We start from the raw sequence: 18,361 nt of genomic DNA on the forward strand, positions 1-18,361 counted from the left end.
GGAGCCACTGTCTCTGTTTCAGCTGGGCTAGCTGACCCCTTAGCTCCGGGGAGCCACTGTCTCTGTCCTTCAATGCTGTGACTATATGCCTATGCAGCCACACCCTGTTTTACATGTGGATGCTAGACATTCAAATTCAGGTCCTTGTGCTTGAACACGTGCAAGTACTCTTACCCATTGAGCCACCTCTCTTCAAAGAAGGAAAAGGGAGATGAAGACAGGAGGGAGAGAAAAAAGGAGGGGACAGATGGAGGGAAATAGAGAAAAGAAAGGGGGCAATGGGAATGAGAAATAGTGAATTGAGTTTGTGATGAAATGAATTGTCTCACCAGGCAGTAGTGGCGTACGCCTTTAATTCCAGCACTTGGGAGGCAGAGGCAGGTGGATTTCTGAGTTTGAGGCCAGCCTGGTCTACAGAGTGAGTTCCAGGATAGCCAGGGCTGCACAGAGAAGCCCTGTCTCAAAACAAACAAACAAACAAAAAACAAACAAAGAAACAAACAAAAAAGAATTGTCTCTGTTGGTGGCTAGAATGACAAAGTAGAATGTCTTCAGTCCTCGGGAGTCCTAGTAACAAAGGAACAAATGAGGCAGGGCTAAGGAAACCTGCCTCTTCAAAAGCAGTTCATCCCCACTCAATTCTAGCTGGCTCTACCCTGTAGTCTTAGATTCCATGTTTCTAGATGTTCTCAGGAATCATGGAAAATCTAGACATACAGGTCTGATGTAAACCAACTTCATTGTCAAGTGTTAGAAAGAATTAAAACTCAACTGTTTGGGCTCCCGGAGCCAAAGGACAGGTCTTTCGGTCAGACACTAACAGACACCTCCCAGTTTCTTTCCTAGTTTGTCCGGAGTCTGCCCCTCCACACACCCCAACTGCCCATTAGCACCCCCTACTGGCTATCTGGAAATTGTGCTCTGCACTGGACTCCACCCTCTCACCCCCACCTCCAAATTGAATTTGTAATTTCTATAGTAGGTCCTAACTGTTGTCCAAAGTAAACAGCTGTTGGTTAGGGGACATGGGGTCAGGTTGCTTTACCCTGAGTGCAACAATTGTGTTAGCAGTTTCATAAGTATTTGAAACATTGTTACTGTGGGTATGATGTTGATAGCTGCAGTGCCTTGGGTGGTACATGGCATTGTCTGGTTCTGGGACAGTTGGGAGAGATCACCTATCACCTGCTACCCCTGTCAACCTTGAACCTATGCCAGCATATATAAAACTGTCACTTTCTTAAAAGGAAGTTCTTGGCCAAGGTTTAGCAGTCCGATCCTAGCCCCCATGGGTTTCTTTACCCCTATAGACCTGCTCCACCTCATTGGCTCTCCATGGGATTCATAGCAATGAGTGATATGCTGCTGAGCTTAGTATTTCCACAGCAGAAATAAAGGGCAGGTAAGCACTTTGTTTCTTAGCCTGGCTGCTGTAAACCCCTCATCTCCACTGGGATCTTTGTATTTCCTGTGTCCTAGGCTTCTCTCCTTCACAAACGTCTGTCTTTCCAGTCAGAGGAGTCTATTTAATACTAGAACAATTGAGAATAATTAAGCAACATCTCCTTCAGCACCTGTATTATCCTACACCGAATATGAAATGCAGCCCCAGAGTGATTATGAGTCTACTGATAGAGCTATCATTAGAAAGACATACAGAACTCTCTCGAAGAGTCTCAAAAGGACAAGAATTGAATTAGAAATTCAAATGCTCTTTGAGTTGTGTTATAAAATAGTGAAACCGAATGAACTCCTTTGTGTTTGGCAGCCTGCTTCAGTAATTAGATAATTAAATCATTGGAAAGCTCTAGACTGTGGCAGATCATTGTACGTGAACATTTTATTTCCAGAGTGAGGAATAAAAATGTGAAGCAGACATGAGGGGTGCTTAGATGGGGACACTGATCTCAAGGAGGCCATTGAGACAAGTCTCTACCATGTGAGTCTCTGTCCTGTTTCACATATATCAGTAGACAAGACAAGGCCATAATTAAGGTTTTATTGCTATGAAGAGGCACCATGACCACAGCAAGTCTTAATAAGGAAAACATTTACTTGTGGCTGGCTTATATCTCAGAGACTTGGTCCATTATCATCATGTCAAGAAGCATGGTGGCATGCAGACAGACATGGTGCTGGAGAGGTAGCTACATCTATCTGGACCACCAGGCAGCAGGAAGAAAGAGTGAGACCTTGGGTCTGGCTTGAGCATCTGAGACCTTGAAGCCCAACCCAATGAAAAATGTCCTCCTGCAAGGCCACACTTACTCCAACAAGGCCACACCTCCTGATAGTGTCATTCCCTATGAGGCAATGGGCCATTTTCATTCAAACCAGCACAGCCATGTTCCACCCACACTGCCTATTCGAGACACCTTGTGTCCTTCACAAGAGTACATGTATTGAGTCACCCTGCTGGACTCTGACTTCATTGGTATAGACTGGCAGGTAAGTTAGTGATTCTAGACTATTCCAGGGTAAGAAGTACTGCTCTCAGGTTATCATGAATCCAGTAAGATGCCTTGTAGACAAGTTGGGATCAGTCAGCTGTCCCAAATGTGAAAGTGAATGGGAATGAGATGGTAACCTCAACCACTCTAAAGCCTGTGCCCTCCTCCCACCAAAGGTCAGCCGTGCCCTCTGCACCATCAGATTTGCTGTAAGCCACAAGCCAATGGGATAGTTACATTGTTGTGTTCCCACTCTTGGGTAACCTGGCAACAAAGAACTTTGCAACTCAACAGATGTTTTTTTCAAAAGATGTACTTCCCCTATTACTTTTCCTGAGGTGGAGTATAAGTAAAAATCCACTTTTTTGAAGGTGGAGTATAAGTAAAAATCCACTTTTTTGAAGGTGGAGTATAAGTAAAAACCCACTTTTTTGAAGGTGAATAGTTTCTTTCCTGCAGAATGTTCCAGTACATAGATTTTTTTTTTCCCTAAGAGAATTACAGATCCACAGATGTGACTGTGCGTCTGTCCCTCTCTGAGTTGGGGAGAGAAATGTATTTCTGGAAGAGAACAAGTTCTGTAAAGACCACAGTTAGGACTTCACAAAAAAAAAAAAAAAAGGATACATTCTACTGTTCCAATTCATACATTTTGCCTTGGCCCTTTATCTCTTTATTAGGCTTTCTGATGAGTTAAAAAAAAAAATATCAGGTTATTCTGAACTTAGTATTACATTTTTAAGATTTTTGAGAGTCTGCTATTTTTCTCCTGGTGAGGGAAGATCAACATTGAAGAAGATACAGCAATAGGACCTGTCCTTATGTAATCCAACAGTTGCCTTAATCTGTTGTACTAGAGTCGATTTATTTTATTTTATTAATTTTATTTTATTTTATTTTATTATGCCAGAGGAAAGCACAACAAAATCTGGCCTCTGTAGGTCAGAGCTGTTTTCTTCAACAAGACAGAAATGGTAAATAGAACACAGAAGTTGACAGTTAAGTGATAAACAATTCACCAAGCTGCAGTCAGATCTGAGATAAAGGACTACCTAAGATGGTGAGGCAACACCCAAACAATGTGTATCCATGACCAGGCATTGTTTGCTTTGTTCCCTGAAGCCTTGGGGAGGTCTTACGTGGGTAGTTAGGAGTCATTCTGGGGCCTGGTTTTCATTCCCAAACGCCTGGTTTGTGGTTGTGGTTCGGTGTTACTGGTAGATTGCAGCAGCATCTGGCCCATTTTGCTCTCAAGCCGTGTTGTCAAGACTGATTTCACCTATTAAGTCAGAGATGAGCATGGGATGTGTGGGCTAGTTTGAGGTAGTTAGATTTAGATTTAAACAGTTTCCTACATTATTCATAAAGTTGACATGGATAACTCACTTGGCCCAATTAAAGACTGAATAGCCAAGAACATTCTAAGTACACTTATAAAAACATCAAAGGCATTTCCAATAAATTGTTTTTGCAGCTAAGAGGGAGTAGTTGCTGTTGCACTCACCATCGCTGTTGACAGCTAGAGAACTGGAAACTATCCTGAACACAACTTGCAAACACTGCACTGCAGACAGCATGAACCTCGGTTGTTCAGTAAAAAAAAAAAAAAAAAAAAAAAAAAAAAAATGAAGACACAGGAGGTGAATCCTACCATTGAGTCTTCATCTGCCTGGAGGTACTTTCCAGATATAAGGCAGAAACTCAAGTGGTCCTGGGATCATCTTGCTCAGCAAAGGAGATAAAAGCAAGTTCAGAGAGCTGAAGCATCTAGCATTTATGGAATGGAGTGACAAAGAGAAGAAGCCTCCGCATGGAAAGAACTAAGTTAATCTGTGGGCCAGCTAATTGAGTGATAAGCCAAGTGTGTGTGGCATGAACAGGCCTCTGAGCCAGGCAAAGACCACGTGGGTAAGCCAGCAAGCCAAAATCTTCTAGAGACTACACAGGCCTGGAGAAGTTCGAGTTTTGGCTAGCAAGAGTGAAGAGACCATATTGGATACCTCAGGACTGAGTACAGACTAGAACAGTCTCCAGTGTTAGGACTAAACTAGCCCAAGTGTAAAGATTACCCTAGATTCTCCCTGCAAAAACATAAAAATAATTCTCTCAATAACAAAATGAACCTCACATAACTGGCCTGTCAGAGAATATCTAAAATCTTTAAGAATAAGAATAAAATCTAATAGGCTATGCCTAACATGCAATCAAAAACTGCTAGTCATGAATAATGGTGAAAAGTACAACCTATAAAAACTCAGCCAATGGAAGCCGATGGAAGGGATCCAGATAATTACATTAGTAGCAAAGACTTCAAAAAGCACTCAGATTATTCTCAAAGATTTTGAAGAAAGCATGAACCAACGCTACAAGAGATAATGGGCAGGAAAAAAATATAAGCGTAGCTTAGGATAGTTAAAACACACACACATACACACAGTAGGGCAGGAGTGATGGTTCAGTGGTTAAGAGCACTGGTTGCTCTTCCAGAGGACCTGGGTTCAATTACTAGCAACCACATGGCAGTTCATACCTGTCTATAACAGCAGCTCCAAGAGATCAAACACCTTCACACAGACATACATGCAGGTAAACTATAATACACATAAAATAAAAAATAAATTGTTTTGTTTTAACAAAAAAAATCACACAGTATCTAGATAGACTTGAAAGATGAACCACTGGCCAAGGAACGCCATAAGAAACAGTAACAGAAACCATCCAAAGGTAAGAAGGAATAATGTGGAAATTCAGTGACCATGGGACAGTATTAAAGCATCAGCAGGGAGAAGGAAACTATTAAAAGGGACAGTGGATACAGTTTTTCAGAGCCCAGTAAACACCTAGACTGGTAAACACAAATGGAAGCTCCACATTGGAGACTAGAGAACAGGGTCAATAGAAAAGACAGGCAGAGGGGAGAGCTGCCTCATCCAGGGAAACACACATCAGGGTGAATACTGACTGGAAGTCAGAAACAAGACGAAACAGAAAGCAGTTTAATGGCATCTTCAAAGGCCCAAAGGGGATGGGAGTGAGGACTCTGTAAGAAAAGAGGATAAAAAAATTAAAAGAAGATACTTAGTGCCAACTCCTTTATGGAGTCTGTGTTACTATATCTCGGCTAGCTTTCTTGTGATGAATACCATGACCGAAGCAATCGAGGAGAGTGTTTATTTGACTTACATTTCCCAGTCACAGTCCATCATGAAGGAAAGTCAAATCAAGAAGTGAAGCAAAAGCCACGGAGTACCATTGTTTCCTGGCTTGTTCTCCATGGCTTGCTCAGCCTACTTTCCTATACAAACCAAGAACTGCCTGCACAGAGATGACACTGCCCACATGGACTGGGCCCTCCCACATGAATTACTCAAGAAAATGCCCCACAGGCCAATCAGATGGAGGCAATTCCTCAACTGACACTCCCTCTTACTAGATGACTCCAGCTTGAACTAACCAGCACCTACCCTAAGGACAAAACCAAAGGACAGAAAGTTAGACACATAACCCTTGCAAAAATAGACGTATGAAACCATTACAAAACAATAGCAATGAAGTTCAATATTGTATTTAAGTATAGGAGTGTATTAGCATAGAAATATAAGCCTCCAAGTTTGACCTCATCAACAGAATCAAAAGGCGTATCCTCTCACTCTCCATTGGTGATGGAGACTCAGCCGTCTCCAGGAAGGAAGAACCTTCCTAAGCCCAAAGGAAATGGTATTGGTAGTGAAACCCCAAACCTAATCCCAGTGAAGGCAAGCACTCAGTGGAAAGAAATCAACTTTTACTTCTATTTTGAACTGTACTGCCTTATCAAATGCATCAAGGATACACACTAGCAAAGCAAAACTGCACTCTTTCCTTGCTAACAATACTGTTGCATGTGAAACCAGAAGAGATCTACAAAGCACTATTAAAAATAAGTGACTTTAGCAAGATCACTAGAATCGAGTCAAAACAAACTGGTCAGTATCTCAATACAAGGGAATGTCACTTAGCCATAAAATAAACTGCAGAAATAACATGCTGGAGTCTCAAGAGCTCTGGGCTGGGCTGGGGGTGTGGCTCACGGGCAGAGCAGTTGCCCGGTACATGCAAAGCCCCACTGGGTCTGGGAGTACTGAATGAAAGAAGCCAGACATCACGTCACAGAGAATGACTGTGCCATTCCATTTGCATGACATCCTAGGACAGGAGGAACTATTCTATGCCAGTAAATAAGTGCTCTTAACCACTGAACTTAACCAGTAAATAAGTATAGAAGTACAGATGGCTTCCTTGGGCTAAAGGTTGCAAACTTAAAGAATCATGAAGGATATTTCCGGAGTGACAAGAAAAGCATTGTCTCTCTTTTTTAATGGCATGTAGTGGGAGGTACGTTTGTGAACTTGTGGAACTGTGTCAACATGTAAGGGTGTGTATCTTACTGCTTGTATACTCTCTTTCACAGAGTTGATGTTCTTTCAACAACTGAAATGTAAGCCTTACCAATCCTCTCAGATACTGACAGCAGCTTAGGAAAGAGCTGTGGATCCACATCTCACCCTCCGCTTTTCTTTTTGCTCTGCTGGGATGAACGGGGCAGTCTCATGGCCAAGACATAATAGCAGAATAGCAGTAACAGCACAGGATAAATGGAGTAGGGAAGTGGACTAGCTAACTAGCTCAGCATTTCTTCCTTTAGGAGGCCCTCCTCACAGGGTTATGAGAAGTTCCTTCTTTGTTCCCCTCAGCTGAATCACACAAAGCTTCCCGTCTGGAAAGGACACAAAGCCTAGCCCTCAGGAATAGCTGCTCCTCTTCTACTCTGCTAACACAGTAATTCTAATATTACATGCAATTGTCTTCTTCCAGGATATCAATAGCGGTGTCATAAATGTTATATTAGATATATCCACTATGTGCCAGAAAGTGTGCTCGTAGCCCGGAACGAGACCCTTGTCTAGATAGAACAACAACTTGGGAGTCATAGTAAGATGACCTCTCTCTAATTTGGATTGCACCTACACTAACAAATAAGCCCAAACAGGTCACACGGCTTCTCTGGGGATTTCTACTTCCTACCTCTCAAATTCCAATTTGAAGGCCCTCCCAGCAATACTTGGTATTTTGGATAAACATGCTAGTGTCTGCCGTTAATGAGCCCACAGGATTGTCCGAGCTTATTTCATTGTGGAGTGTAAGCAGGAGGCTGTAGCAGAGGATTGCCCTAGCTTATGGCACAGTGATACAACTTTCCTTTCGTGAACCCTTTAGACCATGGTGCTGTCCTTGGTGGCAAAACACATTCACCCAGGAAGTTAAAAAAAAAAGAAATCCTGATGCCCAGTTTGCATCCCAAAGCTGTTAAAACTGACTATTCTCTCACAAGCACACAGGCATCCATAACCTTTACAACTATTTAATCACATACTTCTCTGTGTCTTAAGTATCCAGCTCCAGTCACTCTGCCTCCTCATCATAGCAGAGTCCTGTGACACTTGTTCCACAGCCCTGAATTCGAGCCCAGCTTTTCATAGAAGGCAGTGCTGTTTATGTTTCATTGACCTCCATATACAGTGTCGCCCATAGATCTGCCACAGCCTCTGCAGCACAGTCAAGCTGAACCCAAGGCTCATCGGAGGCGGTGGCTCACTCCCTAATTCAACCATGTAGAGAACAATTTTGGATTTCCCACTGCTCTCTGATATAAGTATGGTTGCTTAAGTTCATTTATTCAAAAGATGCTTTTGGATCATATTTCAAGAGCAGAAATTAGCAAGCAGGAGGGAAGGCCATTTTGGAGGTCGAAGTAGAAGGCTGTGGCAGAAAGGAGCTTGGTGAGTCAGAAAGACCAAAGGATGTTGATGTGGCCATGGGAAATGTGGGAAGCATATCTGAAAAGAAAGTAGACAGGAAACTATAGGCAGCAGAGGAGGTGCATGTCTGCTATGAACTGACTGATTCTAGGAGCACAGTGAAGCGACATTAGCAAAGCCATGTGAACATGACTCTGAGTCATAGAGGTCATCAAGAACGGTACGCTTTTATTTGGCTCTCACTGAGACACACACTTCCTTAACAACACTCATGGAAACCAATAGTCATAATCCATAGCCATAGTCTCTTTGGCCAGTAATCACCATACACTGCCATTGGAACCCAGCGGTGCCTTTGCATGTGACCCAGCTCACTCTTTCCTCCCGGAATGAAGACCACAATGAGGCTTTGAAAGAGCGGTACCACAGTCAAAGTGCTCTTCCTCTCAGTGTGAAGAGATAACAGATAACAACGGCATCCCCAGTCCTGCGAGATGATACCTTGTAGTGGAGTAGGATCCAGAAACTAGTGCAGACAACTGAATGTTGCTCTGGTGTTAGGAATAGTGGAATGAATATAATACAATTGCTGCCAAGGCTGATCAGGGTTGTTCACTTTGTGGACATATGAAAGCCTAGCATTGCCCTGCCCCAAGGGTGCAAGCAGGCATCTTCTGAAGAGTGGCTGCAAACTTGCATGATCTTAGCTCCATGTGATGAAAGACTAGTGAATTCTGGAAACCAAATGGAAATTGTGGGCTTAGATATGAAGGCAGCCTTTGTCAAATCCAGTGAAATTAGTCAATTCCCAAGATCTTCTGTCTCATCTGGACTCATTATCATTGCCACCGTCAATACTTAGTGCCACATGGTAAAGAACCATGATTCCATGCTGTTGAGACATGGAGCCAAACAAACCAGAGAGCACAGGTTCACTCTTTGAAGACATTCTGAAAAGTTCCTGTCAAGCCAGTGATTGTTGAGGAATCATGAGAAGCTCAGAGTAGCCCTGCTAAGGAGAGCAGATTCCACATCGGGAGAGAAAAGTGAAATGGAGAGCAAAAAAGTCTAACCACATGTCTGGTGTGTAAGAAGGACTGAAGGGCTGGTTGATCACTTGGCTCCCACTGCTAGTGCTCAACTCTTCTCTATAAAATCATGTCCGTGAGAGTTTGTGGGCTGTGTGTGTGTGTGTGTGTGTGTGTGTGTAACAGTAGCCAAAGAGTAGAAAAGACTCTACCTTTTTTATAGGCACAGAAACTGACGTTCAGCTGTCAGTTGCCTGATAAAACCCAGCTGTTCTTTGAGGAAGCAATCCTGTACACAATCCTTGCTCTGTTTCTTACTGAAATAAAGATTTAGCTGTGGGTTTTCTCTGCGCCCACTTCTGAAGACTGCAGGGCATTCAGGCTTCATGATGGCAGACAGGCAAAGCCAATGGAGGCTGATTTCTTTTGTTCAACAGCTGCAGAACCAGGAGATTCTGAGGGCGATGATGAAGAAGGCTGAGCTGGAAATCAGTAGCAAAGTGAAGGAAACCATGAAGAAACTGGAGGATCCAGTGCAACGCCAGCGCACCCTGGTGGAGCAAGAGAGACAGAAGTACCTCCATGAAGAGGAGCGGATTGTCAAAAAGTTATGGTGAGTCGGGGGGCGGGGGGGGGGGGCTTTCTTCACAGGGTGCCCTTCGTAGCTTGTATTTTTCTTCCTCTTTTTAATGAGCACCTACCAGAGATCTGCTGAGCCTGGTACATGTTATTCCAACTGTCCCTCCTTTAAGGTCTGGGAAACTCAACAGTCCCCATGACAATTTGTCTCTGGACTGGGAAAGTACCCACACTTAGAGAACCACAGGACTGGGGATTGGCAAGAGAATTGGGTATGTGGTCCTAATGACATCTCACGTTTGAACGGTGTCATGCTCATTGGCATGGCGCCTTCTATAGACCATACTCCTGCTCTGGAGGCCTGCTTAGTACCTGCCTGGGCTGTGCTTACAAAGACTGTGAGATCACGGGAGCCCACAGTAGAACCTGAGAACCAACTCTATAAAGTTGTCTTCTGACCTCTGCATGTGTACTCCTGCATGCACAGTCACACATCATATACACACAACACTAATTTAGAAGTTATGGAATATATCCTTAATGTTATCATAAGTGTTTCTTATACCTTAAATAGATGTAGAATGGGACAACTGAGTAGATAAGTATGGCAGGAGAGCGGTGTTAGGTAAAATGATCTGGACACTGGCTCAAGGCTACTGAGAAGAAAGGCCTGGCTCAGGGCTACTGAGAAGAAAGGCCTGGCTCAGGGCTACTGAGAAGAAAGGCCTGCTCTTTGCTGGCTCTGTGCTGCCGCTTTCCCTTTTCCTTTTCTTCTACACTCCAGAAAAGAAATACTCTGGTAGAACCTGTTAGGCTTAGGCCCTGCAAGCATGAGGATAGAGGAGTGAAAGTGGGGTTTAAAAGAACAGAGAAAAATTGAGTCAAGATCTTTCATGATTTTCTACATGGAAATAGCCGGCTCCTAATAAGAGTCAGACTAAGTTCATTTTAACAAACAATGTGCTTCTTTTTAACAAAGGCAGAATAAAAAGCAGCTTAAGGCCATGCTGAAATCTGGAGCCCCCATGAATGTCTGACGTCTTATTGAGCAAAGCTTACATTTTTCAAAAGCCCATTGATGACTTTCAAAAGACAGTCTGCATTCATTTTCAGCTGTACTGTCTCTTTTTGAATCTTTGAATTAATAAAAGTGGCCTTCAGAGCTTTAAATAGGAATCACGAGCACATGAATTGGCAGATGTCAGAGGTTCTCTGCTGCCCAGCAAAGAGAAGCGGAGTTTGGGGACCTTCGGGTTACAGGGCTATGACGCACAGGAGGCAGGCTGGGTAAGGGAAACTGAAATGGGATTTTATCTGGATGGAGCGGCTTTGGGCCATGGGACATCTCCTTGAAGGAGTATTTGCATATTGACCAGTGTGTGGGTGGTTGAAGGAACTGGAATAGCTCTAGGCTGTTAGCTCGGAAGGGCTTCATCAAAGCCTGAAGGTATGCAGGAAACTGTGTTTGGTCTCTCAGGGAATCTTCCTCACCAATGAACCATATTTAGAGATTTGACAAGGACTGGCCCAGCTCCACCTCAAGGAGCAGCAACTGCATGTGCCCTGTCGATATGCTCTCTTAACACCAGGTGTGTTTAACAAATGCAGACACAGAGGAACCATGGTTGCCCCTCTGGCCCTAATGGGTCATCCTTTCATCTGAGATTTCTATATCAGAATGGCTGGCATCACCAAATACATCTCCCTGCTCAGAAGAGGTCAGATGTGTCATGTGTGACTTCGTCCTTATTGAATGTATGCCCTGTCATGTCCTGCTGGACTCCCTCCTGCCGCTGCCTTAGCTCCCTTCCACTCACTCATCTAGAGGGAAAGGCCCACATCTCTTCAATGGCCGTCCTCTACTCCACTAAGGCTCCAGAAGGTACGGCCGCTGTTCACTTACTGCCACCTAGTGGTCTTGCATTTCTCAGCACCCTTACCCTTTAAAGAAAAGCTTTCTCTCGAATTGGCAGGCAACTTGAAAGGATACAAACACATCTGGGCAGATTGTTTTTGCTGTTTCAAGTGGAAGAATATAACTTGGCTGTGTTGGAGTTGGTATCTGTTCTCGCTCCCTACCCCTCCATCCCTCCATCCAGAAATCAGGTCCCTAAGTGCTTAGTCATAAGAAGAGAAAAGAGAGGCAGTCATTATTGATGGACAATCAGATATACTAGAGGTTATCTATTAAGGAATTTTGAGGGCAGTTTTTCTCTCTTTCGCAGGGACATTTGACAATGTCAAGGGACATTCACATGTGTCACAGATTATTGGAATTTGGGATTGCTGCTGTTGGTACTCAACAGGTAGAGGCCAGGGATGCCCTAACATCTGTCAGGGCACAAGACAGTCCTGCACTAAAATGAAGTTATTTGGTTCAAAATGTAGGGTACCAAAGTTGAGAAACCTGGTTGTCTGAAGTGAGCCAGCACATTTCACTGTAGTACTGGCTCATGACCCCCACCGCCACCCTACTCCCCATCTTCTGCCTCCATTTCTAATCTATCAGTACTTTCTTCCTTCTGTCTTTCTCTCCCTCCCTTCCTGGTCACTAAGTGTACACATTATTCTCTTGGCTGCCATGACTACAACTGAAAATTAAGAATGTCTCTCATAAGCCACAAGTGTCCACTCCACCCCTAACCAACCTGAACTTCAAATGACAGACACAGGAGAGCTCTCCTGTTGCTGCCTTACACATCCATGCAGTATTCCAAAGCAAACTACTATTGACTGTGTTCCCACCTCCTCCTTGGAAGCTTAATATAGGGCTTGGACACAGCAGAAAATGGGGGATCACCCTGCTCCTGCCCCTGTCCTTTCTGAGACCCTCCATGGGGAGCACCCTGCTCCTGCCCCTGTCCTTTCTGAGACCCTCCATGCTCGGTTCCATCTGCCCTCTGCCTCCCCACAGTGAGCTGGAAGACTTTGTTGAGGATTTGAAGAAGGACTCTTCCTCTGCTGGCCGTGTGGTGACCCTGAAAGATGTGGAGGATGGGGCTTTCCTCCTGCGACAAGTGGGAGAAGCTGTGGCCACTCTCAAAGGTAAGCCTCCCCTGGAAGTATGTTGTTGGAATGTTTAAGAAGCTTTCAAGCCGGGCGGTGGTGGCACACGCCTTTAATCCCAGCACTTGGGAGGCAGAGGCAGGCGGATTTCTGAGTTCAAGGCCAGCCTGGTCTACAGAGTGAGTTCCAGGACAGCCAGGGCTACATAGAAAAACCCTGTCTCGAAAAATTTAAAAAAAAAAAAAAAAAAAAAAAAAAAAAAAAAAAAAAAAAAAAAAAAGAAGAAGAAGAAGAAGCTTTCAAATATGGACTGGCCATCCCATCCTACTTGGAGGCTGAGGCAGGAGGATCCCTTAAACTCAGTTGAGACCAAACTAGGGAAACTGTGAGACCTTGTTTCAAATAAATGTGTAAATAAATAAACAATCCTTCAGACAGTAAAAGATTCACTAGAGACTTCTTAGAGGACCTTTATAAAGGATGCTGAATATGGAAACTAAACAATCCAACTAAAACTTTCTAATCCCTTTTACTAAGCTTACAGACATGCCAAACTTGTTGAAAACAACCCTAACTTTCAGGACCTTTATCCATAATACATAGGGAATGGACCCAGAGGGGCTGTGACCTTGTCTGAGGTCACTCAGTTTGACCATAAGGTTTCACCCCATTGCTTCCCGACATGGTACTTCTCTGTGCTACCCTAGGTCACAAGAGTTGGGTGGGCATGGTCACTCTGCCTTCCTACTCTATAAATCACTGCTGGTTTGTCCTGTAGGAGAATTTCCAACCTTGCAAAATAAGATGCGTGCTGTCCTGCGCATAGAAGTTGAGGCAGTGAGGTTCCTGAAGGAAGAGCCACACAAGCTGGACAGTCTCCTGAAGCGTGTGAGGAGCATGACAGATGTCCTGACAATGTTACGAAGGTGATGTCATTATTGTGGTCCTGGTGGGGTGGCTTGGGAGGAGGAGTCTCTCAAAGGCTGGTGTGGTATACAGGTCACGGGTTTTAAGAGCCTACTCTTAGGATCATCATGACTTATCACTCCTTATTTATGGCATCCTGAGGAGCACCCTCCACTGCTTCAGCCCCCAAATGTTTGTTGCATTATGGCTTGAGGGTATACTTCCTCAACATAGAGTTTTGCACTGGCTCCGTCCTAGGATTCTAAATTACTATTCATGCGTTGGGCTTTAATGATAGTGTATGCACCTGGATTTGATCCCTACTATTATGAAGACTTAAAATACATTTAAAAATAAAACTAAATACGTAAATAAGGTTTTTTAAACAAATAGATGTTTTGTTTTGTAGTATTTTATAGAGGAAGAACAAATTAAAATGCTCTATTCGTCTCCTTCACTATGAGGGCAAGGAAACTTAAAATAGAGAAACTGAGTCAAGGGTTTATCTACTGAAGGAGTATCTGAGAGCATACTGGTCCCACCCCTAAGTGGACTTGCTCATCAAAGATCATTCCTGTAAAAAAAGATCTGGAGAAGTCACTATCTCATCTGTAGCTTTCAATGAATAATGAATCTCATACCCAGCGTAAACATGCTTACAAAGGCTTTGGTATAGCTCAGTGGTAGAACACTTGTCTAAGATGTGTTCAGCCATGAACACCAACGCACATACACACACACACACACACACACACACACACACACACACACACACACACACACACATGAGAGGAGGGGAAGGGGGATTCCTTCCAGGCAGAAGTAATATGTCAGAAACTTTTGTAAGAATTTTGTTTCTTGATGTAATTGCCCTGGCACAGTGGTTCTCAGCCTTTGGGAGTCAAACAACCCTTTCATAGGAGTCATATTATCAGATATCCTGCATCTCAGTTATTTATATAACAATTCATTACAATAGCAAAACAATTTTATGTTTGGGGAGTCATCATAATGTGAGGAACTGTATTAAAGGGTCACAGCATTAGGAAGGTTGAGAACCACTGCTCTATCAGATTTAGAAGAGAAGTATATTGGCATGCAGTTAACTTTAAGATAGATAAAATGGATTACTAATCATTGGAAGCATATTTGACTTTTTAGCAATAACCAACCTGAACAAATAGCTGCAGAAAACCCAGATTCCAAAGGAATTCTAAGTCCACATAGACCATCCAAGTTCCCAAAAGGTCATTCATTTTCACGTGTCAAGTGACTTTTTCCCTCCACGACAATAAAGATGGGTTAAAGTACTTCTTCGTTAAGCTATTGCCCAAATGTTGTAGTCCTTGAAGTCTAAAATAAGCAAGCCTCATTAAAGGAAAGCAATGGGCTGCAGGGAGCAATATCTCTTCTCTCTGGAAAACAGTTGTAGGATGTTCTTATACCCAACACTGTGATTGTCAGGATTTGTCTTAGAACCAGTGAATACTAGAGCTTGAAGAAGACAGGATCACATGATTAAGCTCTTCAAAGACTCAGAGATTGAAGTGCCCAAGAGGGGCTATCTTGCTTGTTTGTTTTTCCAGAAAGGGTTTCTCTGTCTAGCCCTGGCTGTCCTGGAACTCCCTCTGTAGACAGGTCAGCCTTGAACTCAGAGATTGGCCTGCTTCTTCCTTCCTAGTGCTGGATGAAAGGTGTCCACTACCAAGGCCCAGCTATAAGAAGGTGCCATCTTTACTGTCACAAATGCAGTATATCAAAGTAGCAATGTCTCTCAAATTCCAGAACATGTTACAACTGATACAAACACAGGGGTGTCTACTTCCAAAGATCTACCGTATTTTCTACTGCAGCCTGTGTGGGAATGGACACATTGCTCTGAATGTCTCCCAAAGAATCAGGTAATACACACTTATAACCCCAGCCCCCAGGAAGGATCACAAGTTCAGGGTCAGCATGAGCTACAAAGACTGTCTCAAAACCTAATAAATCAGTTGGAGAACACTTGCACAGCATGTTCAGGGTCGTGGGTACCACCCCAAGCGCTGCAAAAAAAGAAAAATGAGACCACCAGAACAAAGGAGGATGGGGGTCTAAACACACTTCAATTTAGAGTCACAGTTGACCTTGAACTTGAAGGACTTGATTGAGTCCACTTAAAGGGAAAGATGATAATCCAGACTGACAAGTTGCATGGTCCAAGAAGAGTTAGGAGGCTTATAGAAGCTTCTAAGTGAGAGCTGAGTGCATTTGGGGGCATCACAGTTCAAGGTCAAGACACGTTCACTTCTACTTACCACCACCAGTGACGGGCTAGTCTCAGTCTGGACACAATAGCATTACCATAAAAGAGATTATATCTGGGGGCTGATAGCATGGCTCAGTGGGCAAGAGCACTTGCCGAAAAGCATGAGGACCCAAGTTCAGATCCTTAGAATCCATGTAGTGCAATAGCATGAGTACATCCATGACAAGATGGAAGATAGTGTCTGACTCCACACACACATGAACAAAGCCACACACACACACACACACACACACACACACACACACACACACATACTACCATCTTTTGAAGGAAGAACTACATGGCTTTGGAAGGTTGTCAAGGTAACCCTCACCTCTGAACTGCTCCTGAGTTTTTTAATGTTTTCATCTGAACTGATACTGAAGCATGGAACTCAGATATACCACAAAGAGAGCACGGAGGGAGATCCACCACCATTTAACACTGCTGTGCATGATTTTTCCTAGGCATGTCACTGATGGGCTCCTGAAAGGCACAGATGCATCCCAGGCGGCTCAGTATGTCGCCATGGAGAAAGCCACAGCTGCAGAGGTCCTGAAGCATCAGGAAGGCACAGCCTACTCTCCGGGCCAGCCCCTCCACTGTAGCACTGGAAGCCCTGGCGATGTGAAGTCAGAAGTGGTGCCCCTATCCACCATGACAGTTCACCATGTACAGAGCTCGCCTGTGGTCATGCAACCTTCCCAGCATTCCTCAGTCTTGATGAACCCTACCCAGAGCTTGCCTGGAGGAACCGGAGCCCACACAGCCAGCCCCACAGCAATCACACCGGAAGTAACCTCTGCACAGTCAGCTCCAGCCCCCCAGTCCCCTCAGACCCCAATGAATGGTTCCTCCATGCAGAGCTTGTTCATTGAGGAAATCCACAGTGTGAGTGCCAAGAACAGGGCAGTGTCCATTGAGGTAGAGTCCTATTTCCACTTCTCACAATACTATAAGCATAGCCCTTTCCTACAAGGAATTGATATTCTGGTTGTTGTGTATTTAAATACCAATATATGTATATGTAGAGTGTGTGTGTGTGTGTGTGTGTGTGTGTGTGTGTGTGTGTGTGCGTGCATGTATGTTTGTGTGTGTGAAATAAGACTGTTCACATGAATACCCTATGAATCAAATATATAGCTTGACTAAAGATAACTTTTTATCAATATTTAGGGTTTTGTTGTTAGTGTTTAGATTTTTGTAGAAATAGAATACAGTTTAAGGTGAGGGAGATGTGAGAAGATGGCCTCTAATCTGGAGGAAGCTGGGTCACTGGTATGCTGGTAAATGCTAAACAGCCAGCTCTCATGGAGAAAGACCTAACAGGAAGAATCTGCCAGCACCCATGAGTGCAGATATGGGATCTGCTATGTTCATGTGAGGTGGCTGAGTGTGGGCTTACAGAGAAATGGAGCAGTGAGTTTTCTGAGCCAGTGCATCCTCCACCACCATGCTAGAGGCAAGCTTGCAGAGGTTTTGCCTCTGCCCTGAAAGTCACTAGAATCTGGGTAAGCAAGGAAAGTGCTGTCTTAGGGTGCTTTCTGCTGTTGTGATAACCAAAAGCAACTTGGGGAGCAGAGGGTTTATCTGGCTTCCAGGTCCTGGGTCACAGTCTACTGAGGGAACCGAAGGAAAGAGCTCAAAGCAAAATCCTGAAGGCAGGAGCTGATGCAGAGAACATGGAGGAGTATTGCTACTGGCTTGGAGAAACACTGCTTCCTGGCTTGGAGGAGCACTGCTTCCTGGCTTGCTCTACCTACTTTCTTATACACCCCAGAACCATCTTCCCAGGGATGGTACAACCACTCATGGTCTGAGCTTTCCCACATCAATGATTAATTAAGAAAATGTCGTACAGATTTGCCTACAGGCAATCTTATGGAGAAAATTTCTCAATTGAAGGTCCTCTTCCCAGAGAACTCTAGCTTGTGTCAAGTTGACAAAAAAAAGTAACCAGGAACAGGTGTTAAGGAGAGCATTCTAGAGAACAATGCTGGAGAAGGAGGCTGAACACAAAAAATAATGACTGAGGAAACAGGTTGATGTTGATCTGAAAGCATTTGAGAACTAGTGTTCCCTGGGGAATGTTTTAGGGATACACAGAAGATCTGACCATTTAGCTTTCAAACTGGTATCTTCAGGAAATACTCCAGAGATCTTACACAGAATCAGTTGGGATAGTATGTCTGGAATGGAGGGAGCTGACTGGGAAGTTATTGTAACAGTCTAATAATGAAAATGGAGTGGTGGGCATCATAGGGAACACCTATAATTGCAGCAGTCAGAAGGCTCAAGCAGGAACGT

General features: G+C 43.9%; 1 protein-coding gene across 18 annotated transcripts in view; it reads left to right on the top strand.

The window, feature by feature from the left end:
* Kiaa1217 (KIAA1217 ortholog) overlaps nt 1-18,361 on the top strand; it is a 530,454-nt gene that overhangs the window by 496,139 nt on the left and 15,954 nt on the right. For 16 of the 18 annotated variants that reach the window (XM_031369130.1, XM_031369124.1, XM_031369139.1 and 13 more), the window contains 4 exons: nt 9,714-9,889; nt 12,770-12,900; nt 13,640-13,787; nt 16,522-16,978. In XM_031369130.1, coding sequence (XP_031224990.1) covers nt 9,714-9,889; nt 12,770-12,900; nt 13,640-13,787; nt 16,522-16,978 — 912 coding nt within the window. The remainder of the gene's footprint in view (nt 1-9,713; nt 9,890-12,769; nt 12,901-13,639; nt 13,788-16,521; nt 16,979-18,361) is intronic. The other 2 variants (XM_031369141.1, XM_031369126.1) reach the window with 1 other exon arrangement.

The sequence above is a fragment of the Mastomys coucha genome, unplaced genomic scaffold (genome assembly GCF_008632895.1).
Source record: "Mastomys coucha isolate ucsf_1 unplaced genomic scaffold, UCSF_Mcou_1 pScaffold15, whole genome shotgun sequence".
In the NCBI taxonomy this organism is placed as follows: Eukaryota; Metazoa; Chordata; class Mammalia; order Rodentia; family Muridae; genus Mastomys; species Mastomys coucha.